This window comes from Coffea arabica, chromosome 6c (assembly GCF_036785885.1).
Source record: "Coffea arabica cultivar ET-39 chromosome 6c, Coffea Arabica ET-39 HiFi, whole genome shotgun sequence".
In the NCBI taxonomy this organism is placed as follows: domain Eukaryota; kingdom Viridiplantae; phylum Streptophyta; class Magnoliopsida; order Gentianales; family Rubiaceae; genus Coffea; species Coffea arabica.
In genome coordinates, this window is record NC_092320.1 from 16,279,526 (window position 1) to 16,294,992 (window position 15,467).

At 35.0% G+C, this 15,467-nt stretch overlaps 1 protein-coding gene across 9 annotated transcripts; it reads right to left on the bottom strand.

Annotated features, from left to right (window-relative positions):
* Positions 1-3,446: 3,446 nt before the first annotated feature.
* LOC113693852 (zinc finger CCCH domain-containing protein 30-like) lies at positions 3,447-8,268 on the bottom strand. Of its 9 annotated transcripts, none has more exons than XM_072053125.1 (5): positions 7,917-8,268; positions 7,627-7,712; positions 6,881-7,065; positions 4,114-6,306; positions 3,447-3,660 (listed from the first exon to the last, which is right to left on the bottom strand). In XM_072053125.1, exons 4-5 carry the CDS (start codon positions 6,216-6,218, stop codon positions 3,654-3,656), a joined length of 2,112 nt encoding a protein of 703 aa, XP_071909226.1. In that variant the 5' UTR covers positions 6,219-6,306; positions 6,881-7,065; positions 7,627-7,712; positions 7,917-8,268; the 3' UTR covers positions 3,447-3,653. The 9 variants fall into 9 exon arrangements, with proteins under 9 accessions (XP_071909226.1, XP_071909225.1, XP_071909227.1 ...); XM_072053124.1 differs by lacking the exon at positions 6,881-7,065 and adding an exon at positions 7,386-7,464; XM_072053126.1 differs by lacking the exon at positions 6,881-7,065 and adding an exon at positions 7,386-7,464 and having other exon boundaries at positions 7,618-7,712.
* Between the last annotated feature and the right edge of the window lie 7,199 nt (positions 8,269-15,467).

The window sequence follows — 15,467 nt, forward strand, 5'->3', positions numbered from 1 at the left end:
CCATATAAACCAACCTTAAATGGATTTGGATGATCCATATAAATTCAATGGTTTTAAATGGATAACCATTTAAATCCAATTATGTTAGTGGATTTAAATGGATTATCCATCTTATCCATATACATCCATTTAACTTAAAAAATAGAAAACACATTTATAAGAATGTGAGATAAAATGTTGTGGGACCATCTATTCTTTTCTTCATAACTTTATCATATGTCAAATTAATTTTGTGGGACCACCTATTCTTTCTTTCATAACTTCCTCGCATGCCAAGTTGCCAATAACATTAATTGCATTTTATTTGGTTCTAGTTCCTAGACTTCTTCCATCCTTTTCAAAATTATATTTTAGTCTCTACTCTTGTTTTTTTTAATTAAACTCTCATGTAGTAATGATTGCAAACATTTATATTCTTAAGTAAAGAAAAAGCGAGAATGCATCATGCAGTGTCAAAATAATTTTTATTTTTTTAATTCTTTTATTTATAAAAAAAAAATTTTCTAACGAGTGTCCCCGCAACATTGGTTAAGATATGTAAATGACACTTTTTTTTTTCCCAAATCCTCATACTTGCAATCCCTCTCCCCTTATCACCCAACTCAACTATCCAAAAAACAAAAGACACCTAATTTACTAAGTAATATAAGGTAGCTGGTATATCAATGGTATAATAAGGAGTTTCATACATTTTTAGGTACTACGTGCACATGTGATGCAAATATTTTACTTGTCAAATAACATAAGATTTCTTATTAGAACTCCACTTTTATTCAAGACATCACTCTTGAACAGGAGTGCAAAAAATTGGAAACGTAAACTTTTTTTCACTGTAAAGCCGTATTCAATTCATTCAAAAGTTATAAAAATATGGCCAAGTTCTTAATTGTTCATTACTTTACAAAATGATACTTAAAGTAATGACGAAAGGTTAAATTGACCACAACAGTTAAATTTTCTTGGAATTAAACTAATTTTATGAAGAACTGAAATAGAGTAGTAGTACAAGTATTTGTTATTACCAAAAGGTTTTAGGTGATTTAAGGATAGAACTTTGGGGATATGTATTTTTTGGAAAAAAAACATTTTGATCTTAAATTTAGGATTTGGGAGAGTAAATGGATAAATGAATGGATCATGGTTTACACTATCCATTTAAATGACATCCATTTAGATCCATTTATTAAATGGTTTTAATTGGATTGGATCAATTTGATCCACAATCCATTTAACTAAAACCATTTATCAACCATATATCCATTTTGCCACTTCTAATTATTATTATAGCCCCTGTTGCAACTTGATTTTTTTTTTTTTTTGTCGAACCCTGTTGCAACTTTTTTCTTTCACAAATGTTACAGAAAGCGCACACACATCACTCAACGCAAACGACACAGAAGGCATCGCTAAGATCAGCCCCAAGAACAATATAAGAGGAACCCACAGAGCAATGATGGAGCCAAGGGGGGGCAGAGGGGGGCCATGGCCCCCCCTAAGTTTTGAGAATTTTAATTCATAATATATAAATATATGTGTAAAATAAACACAGAGAAACTTCATCCAGCCAATTGGTAACCCTGTTGCAACTTGATGGGCTACCTTTCTTTGTTTTTTCTCAGGGTTTTGGGGGGAAAGACTTAGGGATTGATGGGACGTTAAATTCATATATAATTCAAATGTTGGTACTGGTTAATGACTTAAATGTCATTCATTGTTTGACATGGTCATTTGCTTCAATAATTTATCAAATGTTGTTATCACAGTCTTGTTTCCTTCTCCAACTTACTCTATGCCATTTTTTTAATATTTATATACTTATTTATTTTGTGGTCAATATTTTTTTGGTTTTGTGTTGTTGGGGGGGCAAGTTTCTTTCCCGTTTACTAAAAGTTCTTTTCTTGTACTAGTTTGAAAAACTTAGAACGGACAAGGAAAAAGTTCCCCGGTTGCATGGGCACCGAAAGACAACACGGACGTGACACTACTTTTTTCCACCCCTTTTACCTCTTCTTTTCATTTTCTTCTCATGCATGTTAATTCAAGAAAATGACTAGTCTTTAATTAAAGAGACCTTTATTTTGGGGTTCAATGAATTAAATTTAGACCCATTCTAATTTGATGATAGGTTCTCATGGCATATTGCTCAACATCTAGATGACAAAGCACCATGCCTTCTGCGCTAAGCTAGCTAGCTAGCTAGCAAGGTAGTCTGCTATCGTGGAACGAGCACCACCGCAAACACAAGTTGCCTCAATTGATAACAACGGATTGCTTTTTTACAAAAATTTTGTACATTTGAATCCCGCTGACGATATAATGGATATATCGGTAGGCAATCTGTAAGAATCTCTGTAAGCGAGTTATGGGTCTCAGGACATGCCTTAACCCATCGTAGTGATCGGAGTCGAACTCACTCAAACTTTTATTTATCAAAAAAATAAATAAATAAAGAATGAGCACCAACGCACAAAATCACGGGTTTTTGGATTCCCCCAAGAAGGGAGAGGGGGTGAGAAGAAATTGTTTCAAGCATACATTCAGAAAGCTTTATGAATATTTATTGAAACAACAAACACCTAAACCCTAATAAGTAATGACACCAATAATGTGTCATTTCACAAACAACCGTGTCTAATCGAGTTTGAATTTCACTGTGCACTATCTGTGAAGAGAATCATGGCGTTTTAACAAAGATAATCTTGTTTAACAAGAGTTCTATCAATAATAGCATGCCCTAACCTAATTGATAGCATTCGTGTATGAACTCAAAAAGCCCTGATTAAAAACTGAAATAGGGGATTACACTAGAGAATGAGAGGATAATGCTAGAGAACACACGAGTTTCCTTTCCGTGGAAAAACACTCGATCAAAAGGAATAAGATTTTATCTGATCAAGATACAAGATATGGTGAATGTGATTCTCTCAAGCAAATAAAATAGTAGTAAAGAACAGGTGGAGATGATCCCAGTAAAAATCATTTTCTTCCACTAACATATGTTATCAAGAGCATCAAATCCAGAATCATAGAATATCGAACCCACATGCCGCATAAGAGTTGCATCACCAAAAGAAGATCGAGTTCAATTCATTGCCATAAGCGCATAATCCTTCTTTATTTATTTATTTTGGTGTGCAAAAGCTTCATTATCATCACCATCATCATCATCATCTCTTAGAAAGAAAGATTCATAATTCCTAGATTATATAAAACATTTTCTCAAGCATCTGATCTGCACACGGATTGGTAGAATCCACAAGTAGATAGCCTTTTCTTGCAATCCATATTCCCATGTCCACATCTCCCACAAACTCACATCCAGCTTTTGGATATTGGGATTTGGAATCCACTATGGATCAGGTTCCCATGGCTCAACCAATGCCAAGAGTATAATATATGTGATGACATGACATAGGAAAACACTTGGAATAAAAATGCAACTAGCATTAAAGGAAGAAAGAACACATGCATAGAATCAAGAGTAATAAATGGTACCAATAACAGTAAAAGTTACATGCTTTACATATATAAAACTATAGGTAGTTCTTTCATCTTCCTCTACTCTGCAATTCTGACAACTGTATGGTATTATTTTGGAGTTCCAACATCAGAGTCCACAGAAATTATCTGCATCAGCAACATGCTCCTTTTCTTTACCCCCTAAAGAATATGGATGTTAACCAATGAACAAATTATGAACTCCTCAAAGTAACAACCGCATCGCCATAAAGATTATCCACGCATCAGTAGCTCCACTTCAGAGAAACATTATGGCGATGGATAAAGAGAAAGAAACAATGACAAATGAACCTAATAATGCAAAAATATTGGTAATTAGGAGAGTAATAACCTAAACAGGGCCTGCTTACTCAAGTAAACCCAATCTTTCCTCATCCTTCTAAAATCTTCTTGAAATGAGACTAGAATAAAGAAAAATGGTTTTCCTCCACAATTTTGGACCTTTTCACCTTGGACCTTTTTAGGATGCAATTACCATCTTCCAAAAGCCACCGGCAACAAAAACCAAAAAAATTGAAAACTTGCTGTATTTACCAAAACCTTGCGACTTTCAAAACCTCAAGACCAGCAAAGATAAACTTTTTTTTATCTTACTGAGCAATGAGATGGTCAAGCTGCATTTGATCAAGCAATGCAGTCAAAGCAGAAGGATCCATTTGATCAATTTGGTGATCTAAATTTGCGCCCTCAGCTGAAGTAGCAGCACCAGCAACATACTGTACAGACTTTTCCTTCATCTCTTGTGGAGAGTCTCTGACAAGGGACTGAACCCATGATAAATCTGGCTCCTCATTTCCAAGCTCAAATGATGATGATCTCTTAAGCCTACCAAACTCGGTGCTGACAGCCCAGTCAGGCTTCCCCATGGAGGAACCCCAATTAGACCAGGTATCAGCTGGAGATCCAACTACTGCAGCTGAACTGGAGCCAAGATCGCGCGAGCTAAGACTCCGGAACTGCTGCTGCGGCTGCTGCTGCTGCTGCTGCTCACGCTGGGCGAGCATTGAAACCCTGGAACTCATAGGTGAGATGGGGTCCATGCTTCGGGGAGACATCCTCCCTGATGATGAAACTCCAAAAGAAGCCTGCAATAGAGAGTGATCAACACTTTTGGGTGAAAAGTTAGTGTTGATTGGAGATAACATGCTCTGCTGCTGCTGCTGAAACTGATTAAGAACCGCAGACTTATGAGTAGGGGAAAAAACAGCAGAAGCTAATGCCTGATCAGAGTATCTAGGAGATAAGCCCTCCACATTAAATAGGTCTTCAAGATTTGACGGTGTCATGGTTTTTGGACGAGAAGTTCGGTTTAAAGAACTTGAGTTGATATTTGGTTGAGAAATACGAGAGATTTCATCAAGGAACTGCTGCTGTTGAACATCGAACTCTGACAACATGTTTAAGTCCTCAGTAGGGATGTCTCTGGCATTGAATGATGATCTCAAGCGACTGGACTGAAGATTGCTTCCAGGGAGATGCAACGCCGGGGCATTTGGCTGTGCCCATCCCATGTTCGCAATGCCATTGGTGGAAGGAGACATGGGTGGGTTGAATGGAGATGGAGACATCATCGTAACTGATGAAGGAGAACCTGGTAAGAAGTTCATTCCAGCAAAATCCACAGCATTAGTGCTGGAGGGGCCCGTGCGAGGAGACGGAACAGCAGAACCAGTAGACACATACAAGGGGCGCATCTCCTCTTGTGTGTGGGCAAAGAAGCAAACTCTTCTATTGCAACTTGTACCATCTTTACAAAGCCGAGTCCTGTACTGTGCAGGGTGAAGCCAGCACTCGAAAACCCCATGAGCATATTCACACATATCCCCCCTTCGACAAGTTCCCTTGCGAAAATCTGGGCAAGGAACGCAGCTGTAGTGGAACTTTCTCGGGTCCCTTCTTCGAGCATTTTCACCAGGATGGACAAATGGGCACTCTGTCCAATCATGTGAATAGGCACGAGAGCAGGGTCGAACCTTAAATGAATACATTCTGAACTCATCTGTTGAATAGATGCTGTTCTTAATGTCAGGCAAGGATGGATCAACAGGGTACTCTTTCTTCTCTGACATGGATGAGGCAGGAAGATCGCTAATCTTTGGAGAAGAAGTTGAATCTGAATGAGATGATGGAGATCCATTTCCAGGGGATGGAGAAAGAGGCGGTGAATTGGAATTCGAATTTGAAGTAGTTGTTGACACCCTGAGTCTGTGGTCACCAAGTGAAGCTTCAGTACTGAGAAGCTTTTCAAGTAGAAGTTTCCTTTCCTGGAACTTAGGACAGACAATAATGACATCAATAGGTCGATGACCATTGATGTCCATCAAGTTTGGATCAGCACCAGCAGCTAAAAGCAATTTCACAGCATCAACGGCCTTTACGGATCCACCAGAGGCAGCACAGTGAAGTGCGGTGCTCTTGTCAAGACCACAAGACCGATTAACATCTATTTCAGACAGAGATAGAATCAGTTCCAAAACATCGATGCTGCCATATGTAGCAGCAACCATCAAAGGAGTCCTTTCCTCAAGAACCATTTGCTTTGAGCCCTTTTGGCGGCCATACCACAACCCAACTTCATCAACGCTAGTTGGGTCCTGTTCCACCCATCTTTTGAAGCCATCCATGTCATTGTTGGCAGCAAGCTCAAGCACACTGGCCAAAACATCTTCAGTTTCAACAGTTAAATGATTCATGTCCATTATTATCAATAACCAAAAGGAGATGATACAATTTGAGGCAGTCTTCGCTTTAACCACTCCAGTCCATAAAACATACTTCCATTTCACACTGCAAATAAAAGATTTGATATTAGTATCACACTAATACAATCAAGTCAGATTAGTGAGAGACAAGCACAACGAGCAGCTATTTCCAACCAAAAGCTTGGCAATATGAAAGAAAGCCACTAGGCAGAATAGACCAAAATTATGTTCTAAATTGTGGATATTGTACAAGAACAAGAAAGGAAACAAATAAACATTAAAATATAACGGGAAAGAGATAAACTTTTAGGTAAAAACGGAAAAGCAATAAAATTTGAAAAATATTTTGACTGGCTAAAGAGATAATCAGATTGGACAATTAAAAGTTACCATTTTTGGAACAGACTCATCCATATGCTCACCAATTTATATCAAATAATGGATGAGGTTCACATGTGCAAGTGTATCTGTATTTGTGAGAGCTAAAAAGCCCCCAAACTTGCAGCAGTATCATTATGGATTATTTTCTGAAAAATGACGAAATGCCATTCCTGGTTGGTGAAAACACTTCTGAAAGAAGAAGATTTCTCCACTTTGGAACTTGGATTTCAATCTTTGGGACATAAAAGCAAATGACAGAAAAGGCAAATGAATCTAACCTTTCTGCCTAGGATTGGACATAACCAAACCACTAAAACACCCTCTCCTCTCCTCCCCCAATCTCAGAATCCCAATCCAGGGGGCTGAGTTCGGTGGCAGTGCGGTTATTGACAGAAAAAGAACTTTGCTTTATGCATTAACAAAGGTTTCTTCTTTGTACATTGACTTGGGGCTCTTCAAACTTCTGAAGTGTAAAGCACAACATTTTATTCATATACGAAAGCCACTTCCTTTTCCAGTACTCTATTTTTCAGGAACCATAAGGATCATGTAAAAGAGATAAAGAAGAAAGTAGAAAGAAAATCTAAAACAACTATATAATCATATAAAACAAATTGATTAAAACAAGAAAGAGGGAAAAAAAGGACCAAGAAGCAAAGATGCATCAACAGTTTAACAGCAAAACCCCTGAACACAAAGAAAGTAAGCTAATTTAATAAAATAAAATAGAACCTGAAAATAAAGTCAATCAAGAAAAGGAAAAGAGAGTCGCTAAATCCCCACCTAACAACAAAACAACATCATCCCTTGACACATTTATAGACATAGACACAAATACTTGCTCACATCAAAAGCTTCTTATCTGCATGCACATATATATACATCAGAATCCCAATATAATCTCAAGAAGCAAAGATTGAAAAGGCAGCACAAAGAACTTACAAACAGAAAACAAAAAAAATGAGCACAAATTGAATAACATGCAAAAGATGAATGAAGTAATAGTAATACTAACATTTCTTACCACTACAAATTGGTTCAGCTGCTAATCAGAATAACAAAACTCCTTCAGCAGCTCCATTCTTCCAGTGCATGCATAATAGGAACAATCTGAAAAGACAGGGAAAATCGGGAAAATAGAAGAAGGGATGAGTTTACAGATCTAGAGAACAAAAGGGATGAAAGGAAAAGTTGTGAAGCAAAGAGAAGAAGAAGAAGAACTGTAGAAGAGGGAGGTGCTTGTTAGTTTAGTTTAGTGCTCTGTTTGTTTTTTTCTCCTCAGTTTCTTCTTCTTTCTTTCTGTTTCGCCATTACCTATGTCCTTCTTTTCTTTCTTTCTTTCTTCCCCTTTACTTTCTTTCACTCTCAATTGTCTCGAGAATCTCTCAACTCATGATCAAGACCATCATTATTATATTACAAAAAATAGCACTGAAAATTTTTTATTTTTTTTAAAAAAAGTAATACTCGATCACTCCTCCTCTCTTTTTTCTATTTCTTTTTACGCACGGTTGAACACCACTCTCTCTTTGTCTGGAGTAATTTTTGATTGAAATGAACGCCTACCCAATAGGGGATAAACCGTTTTTACATATGTCCAAACAAAGATTTGGTAAATGTTTCTTCGGAGTAATATTTTTCTCAAAGAAAGAAAGTGGACTGCGATGTCATTTTGATTTTGAGGTGCTATCCTATGCGTCCATGGTTTCTGAACCATTCTGACCTGGTACCAATAGGAGCGTGTGTGCGGAAATTTGACCGTGGAGACTACAAATCTAATATGGATATGGTATAATGGCTTTCATTATGATTTAAGTTTCACATTCTTTTCTTTAGGCTTAAATTTCATATATTCACTTCAGCATTTCCAATTTATATGTGGGGATTTCAATTCTTTTAATTGCTATTGTTAGGATTCACTATAATTAAAATGACAAAGGAAAGATTGTGTTGATAGTTAGTTGAAAAAATATGCCGCGACAAAAGAAAAATATATATATTTTAAGTATAAAACGACAAAGGAAATATTATGTTGATAGTTAGTTAGCCGGAAACATATATCGTGACAAAAGGAAAATATATGCATTTTTAAGAATAAAATGACAAAAGAAAATTTGAATGGTCAGTCAGTCGAGAAAAAGGAAAGATTACGTTGATAGTTAGTTACGACGGAAGAAAATTTGAATGATCAGTTAATCGAAAAAATGTATCACGACAAACGGAAAATAAATGTACTTCAAGAATAAAACGACAAAACGAAGACTGTGTTGATAGTTAGTCGAGAAATATACCACGACAAAAAAGAAAAAATGTATTTTAATGAAAAGATTTTCTCGGCATCTAAACGACAAAATTAAAGATTTTGTTGCTCTTTATCTTTAGAAATGCTAACCAATAGCACAAAAAAGGCATTTTCGGTCAAAAGTTATTTTCATAAATAATTACTTTAATTTTATTTGAACAAGGACATCGAGAATATTTTGACGGCCAAAAAAAATTATAAATACACAATTCATGTATTTAACACGTACAAGTAAAATGGCTTCTTTTAAATTGTCATAATTTATTACACTATCGTATAAATTGTCATACACATTGCTTCACAATGAATTTTATAATTTCTTGATTTCCATCCCAATGATTATATTTACAATCTTAATTGAAGTTCGAATGTTCTTAGTTAGAAAACTCTTAGAGAAATAGAATTTTCATAATAAAAGGAGCGTAAAACTATTTCAAGAATTGAAAGAATTTCTCCACAATTAGTCGATAAAATCAAAGATTTTTGTTTTTCTCACATTTAACAATCCATTGACAAAACAGTTAAAAACAGCAAAAAGAAAAGCCATTTTTAAGTCAAAACTATTTTCATTCAAATAACTATTCCATTATTACTTATTAATCATTTTTTATTTGAATACAAACAATGACAATATCTCAACAATGAAAGACAATATCCTAATAAAATGAATTTTGTGCATTTAACACATAAATTTGCTTCCTACATATCGTCATGATTTTATATTTTCTTGATTTTCCTCTTTATCATGATTTCTATCATTATAGCTAAAGTCTAAATCTCAAAATATTTATCATCATTATTCTCTTAGAGAAAGAAGAGCTTTTCGAAATGGGGCTAGTAATTGAGTAAGCTTTGCAAATTACCGCACCCAAACAAAGAAAACTAGTGATGGAAGGTAAATTCATTTTACTTTTAGTACCTTATTGGCTCTACTTCTCTACACGTCATAAGATCATTGTGCCTGGTTGTGGATGCAAAAGCACCAGATCATGCCCTTCACTTTCTAGTTTTAACCGCAAGCAAAACCTCAAAACTTCACCCAAATTCACTCCACATGAAAGTGAAATTCGGTCAGCTGGAACCAGAACCACATCCACAGGTAGCACCGTATCCCTGTGCAACTTTACTACGTGGCGGCACCACCCTATTTTACAATCCACAAACTTTATGACGCAAATAACCTTCTCTTTTTCTACAGTGACGTGAGCTCTTCGAATGAACTCTTCCCACGTCCCCAAGTGCCAGGCCCTGCAACAGAATTGTCCGCACCGGTTGGACTTGGAGTGGTAAGGGAACCGGCTGGATGAGTGAGAGACGTCACTAAAGTCGCCCGTTAGGTAAGCAAAGGGCGCAGGGGTAACCGGTTGAAGCAGTGGCAGCGCGTGGGAGCGTGTTGGATAAAGATTAAACTGGAATTGAATGCGTGGTTGAGTTCCGCGAATTGGAGTCTCGGATTTCAGGGAAAGGTCAATTTTGGTTAAATGTTGAAGTCAAATCGCGTGGGGGGATAAAAAGCACGGCGCACCAACGACTAAAAACACCGGAAATTAAATTTGGCAAAAATAAAATTTCAAAATTTTTATTAATTCAAAAAATTTTATTTTTCGCTTGTATTAGAAATTAAAGCAATTATTATTTCTTTTGTGACGAGGAGGGAAAGAAATCCAAAAAGTGGATTGGATTTTGCAGACAAATAGTTATCAATAATTAAAGAAATTGTGGCAAGGGAAGAGACATGACAGCCGCCGCAGTTGACTAAAAGATACAATGCAAAAACTGCAAAATTGAAAACTTTTTGGCCTTCCTATCGTTTCAGAAGAAAAAAAAAAACTTTTGGCCTAATTTTTTTGGGTTGATTTACAAACCTTCCTGAGGTTTCACGAAATATTATTTAGCTTCGTTGAGGTTTTCATAATCTCATTTTAGCACCATTGAATTGACATTTTGGTTATATTGTCAGCCCTTCTAATAAAAATTAACATTAGAAAATTCATGTTAGATGAGAGAGACTATTTTAGTGCCCTTATTACCCATCAAAAAATGAACATTTTACAAATCAAGGGAAAAAGTATTGAATTGGAATTATTTTAAAAGCAAGGGAATGAAAATTGATAAGCATTTATATTGCAGCAAATAGTTAATTCTATAGCGGAGAGAGACGCTAAAAGCAAATACTATATTTTAAATCATTTCTATAAATAAAACCTTCTACTGTGTTGAAGGAAATTAGCATATAAAACTCATGCATTTGAGCAAAAAACCTCAGCAATAGATGAAATTGAACTTCAATAGCATACGGAGAATTTACTCAAAATAGACCGATCTTTTCATGGGTGTGAAAAAATAAAAATTTTATTATAAAAAGAAAAAGTCAAAATTTAAAAAACTAAGACATCCAGAGCTTCAGTTATTTCACCTCTCTCATGCTCTATGTGAATAGGAACAAATAAATAGATAAATATAGTTGTACAACACAAAAAAAGGGGAAAAAGTACCTGCAATTCTTCTAATCCAAATGCGCGGGAATATTTTATTGATTAAATTCTATATTTCGTTGACATTTGCAATTCAACAACATATGTGTGTGTGTGTGTGTGTCAACGTTGTTAAAAAAATCAGGAAACTTAGAGAAATAAAAACAAGTTTAGGAAGTTTAAATATTAGGGTATTATTGATAATTCTTCACCTTTAATATTAGCATATGGTCTCACCATCACTTCAAGGGCATTAAGTAAGATTTTAAAAATTTCAGGGAAGCTATGTTATATTTTGTGAATCCTCAAGAGGTGTTTCTAAAATTATTCCTTTTTCTTTCTTTTCTAGGAGCTTTACTGGGGCCATTAATTAATTCTAGTTGAAAAAGGCAACGAAGCACGTGAGAAAAGAGATGAAAAGAATAGTGGGAGAAAAAAATCAAGAAAAAAGAAAAAGTTGTACGCAAAACACATTGCAATATATGTCATAGAAAGAATAGGAACTATGGTCCGAGGAATTAGAATCATCCATTTTTAGTTTCTCTTGTGGGCACCTACCGTTGGTGGGTAATTGCATGAATTTGAAAGTTTCATGTCAAGCAATCCAGCAAGTGGGAATTTCCGTTTTTTTTTTTTTCTTTATTCTTCTTTGTGGTGAATCTAATTTTAGAGCAACAAGGAGAAAATAAATTGACCAATAAACAAATATGTAGTTTGATCATCAAGAATTGTTTTTTTTTCTTTTTTGCTGCAAAGTTGCAAAATTTTCTTTCAAACGTACAATTAATCCCAGCTTGTAGGAGATTAAAATTACAATGTGTATGCATTTCAACTCCTGTTTATTTGATGCTTACACAAATTGCCTCTATCATTGTAATTCTTAGTGATCATTTTAAAAATGTATTTCAAGAAATGTTAAGCGGGATTATGTTTTTCTTTTGCTTTTGGCTGGTCTGTGAGAGTGGGTAGGTGATACAATAAGTCTTCTTAATTGCATTACCACTGACTTTACTCAAGTAATTGTCTTAAACTTACGCCGAGTATTGCTTAATCTTTTTATCTTTCTGACTAATTCTGTGCCCGCTTCGATAATTAAGACTTTGTCCACCAAAAAAAAAAAGGGTAATTAATTAACAAACAGTAATGTATAATAAATTCTACTTATATAAGTCCCTAGAGATGTAATGTAATCAATCAATGAAGGATCATTTAAGCCAATGAGTAAGGTAGAGCAATGCCAGAAAATTGCAAACGTTAATTCTATCTAAGTAGAAATTCTCTTTTTTGGTTCAACAAACTAAAAATGATTTTTTAACAACCTCCAAGATTTAAGATCGAGAAGATAGATTTATATTTTTAACATGAACTACCAAGTCTTGAATTATTTCTCTTACCCTTTTCTTTTTTTTTTTTTTTTGAGTGATTTACTTTTCCCTACAGGCTATGTTGCCACAAATATTAAAAAGTATCTATCAATGACTTAAAAATCACTTTTGCAACCTAAAAATATGAATAAAATACTAGAAATATGAATGACAACTATGTCAATTTTTGAATTTCAAATACAATTTTTTTTCACATGTACCATAAATCCAACAGTAATAGTATATATACTATCAGTATATATAAGATTTAATCTTATTTTTCAGGGAATTATCTTTGATAGGAAAGTCGACGAGGCCTTAATTCATCGACTAAAGTTGAAATTTTAAAACTTAAAAATTCCGAGTTTCAATTTTCATTTTTGGCTCTCCGTTTTTTCAAATTCCGCGCCCTCCCCACTTTGCCCAAAAAAGGAAAAAAAAATCGCTGATAAAAAAATTCAAACCATTTTATATTTCTACATTTCATTACTAATTTTTGAACTGCATGTATACACACCCGACCTTTCCCCTAAGTTTGTGGCCATTTTTTGGTGGTGAACCTGAAAATGATATATATCCGTTCACAGAATGAATATTCATGCCAGGCTAGGCCGTGCTTATTTATTTGTTTATTGACGTCTTTGTGACGCCAATAATCGGTCGTGCTGCGAGAGTAACACGTGCAGTTGGAGCCATGAATGAAGACATTTGGACGATGGAGAGCTAAAGCAGAGTTCGCTTCCAGCAGAAAAGGCCGAGGGGCTCGGGCGATTTTATGACGTCTGTCTCTCTTGCTCGAAATGTCCGGACTCCACCCTTGCTTACGTTGGCGGCTTGCCTGGGCATTGCGGTGGATTTCGGCGGTGCTTCTTCCTTATTCAACTTTCTCATGCTCATAAATCATGTAAATACACATTTGAACGTGCACAAGAGGTGGCACTACTTCAAAAAGTCAAAAGGAAAACAGAGACGAGATCATAAATAAAAGAATTTATGACGCAGGGAAACAAAAAGGAGAAAAGACGCCTGGGGAGACACGACTGTGCATAAGGCTTATAACTAAGCAAAATAGGATGAAAACTCTTTTTTGTTTATGCACAAAAAGGGTGGAAGTATTCAAATGCAATACTACAAAGTTTGCTCGTTGATCATTTCATACTTGTAGTTGTGGTATTTTTATTTCATAGTTGTGGAAGTGATGCAAAACACCAATAATATTTAGGACTGTTAATGGAGTCGGGTCAACCCAAACTCAGTCTATTGAGTTAAAAAAAAAAAACTCATTGAACCTAAATTTTAATTGGTCCGAATAGAGATTTAGCTTAAATATTAGGCCCGAATTAAATGTAAATCGAGTTTGGATCATACTAGATTCAATCTCGATTAAAGTCTAGCCTATATATAAGTATAATTATATATGTAAAATATATAAAATAATATCTATAATTATACATATTACGACATAAAATGTTAATAATTTTTATATAAATTTGTATTAATTCATAATTATAAAATACATATTATACATAATTATGTATTTAATTATGAATTTGGATCAAACCCAATTTGAAACCAAAATTTATATAATAGTATGAGTTGAGTTTGAACTTACTAATATGAGCTCGAATCGTAAAAGTCCAAAGGCCAAAAGTTCATATAATTTGTGAGCCAAGTTTGGCCTTGCTAAAACGTAGTTCAAAAAGCCCAATTGGCATCCCCAATAATATTACCCCATTATTTGATTGTCTTGTTTTGAGAAAACATTATTGGGCTTGTTTAGATACAACTTTTATTTTCAAAAAAATAAAGACTTGCATCATAAACATATTTTGATAACCATCTTTTTATATTTTTAATTATATTTTCATCTCACATATATCACATCATAAAAATGTCACAATATATATTTGCAAATAATCTCCTATTTAAGCACACACACTGTTTGTCTAGAATACTCATCTATAGTAATTTTTTATAAATACTCCAAGAACACTATACATTATCTAAAAAAATACCCAAAACAATACACAAAAATTGCTAAAATGCCTAAAACACTCACACAGCTATATGCATTTCCACATCAACCACCACGACCTACTACTCTTCATCTCCCTCTCCATCCTCTATCTATTTTCTTTCCTTAACCACCTATCCCCTTCTTCTATGTCTCCTATTATCTTTTTCATCTTCTTTTTCTTATGACCAAAATTGTAGGAAAAAGGGCCCGAGAAGTAATAAAGAGAGGGTAAACAAAGGGGATTGGAAGAAATAAGGTGGCTGGAGGAAGGTGGGGAAAGGATAGTTGGAGAAAAAAAAGAGAGGAGGGAAGGGTGTGGAAAATGTGGCAGAGATAGAAATAGTGGGTGGCGAGGGAAAAGAAATAGGAAAGGAGGGGGAAAGAGGACGCGGAAGATGTCGAAGGAGTGGAGAAGTAATTTTACTATGATCTCTAAAAATACACTAATAACACATTAAAAATATAGGATAATTTCAAAAACCTCCCTTGAGGTTTTTGACAATTTCACTCATATTCCTTCAGATTTGAATAATTACACTAATCTCCCTTCAACAGTAAAATAACTATAATGTTCTTCACTTTTACATAATTTCAACAAACGACAAAACCTTACAACTATAATCAAATTTTCATTCTAAAGCAACGGCTACCAAACAAACAAACTCTTCCCCTCCCTCTCAGTGCCTCACTTTTCTGTCTTCTGTCTTT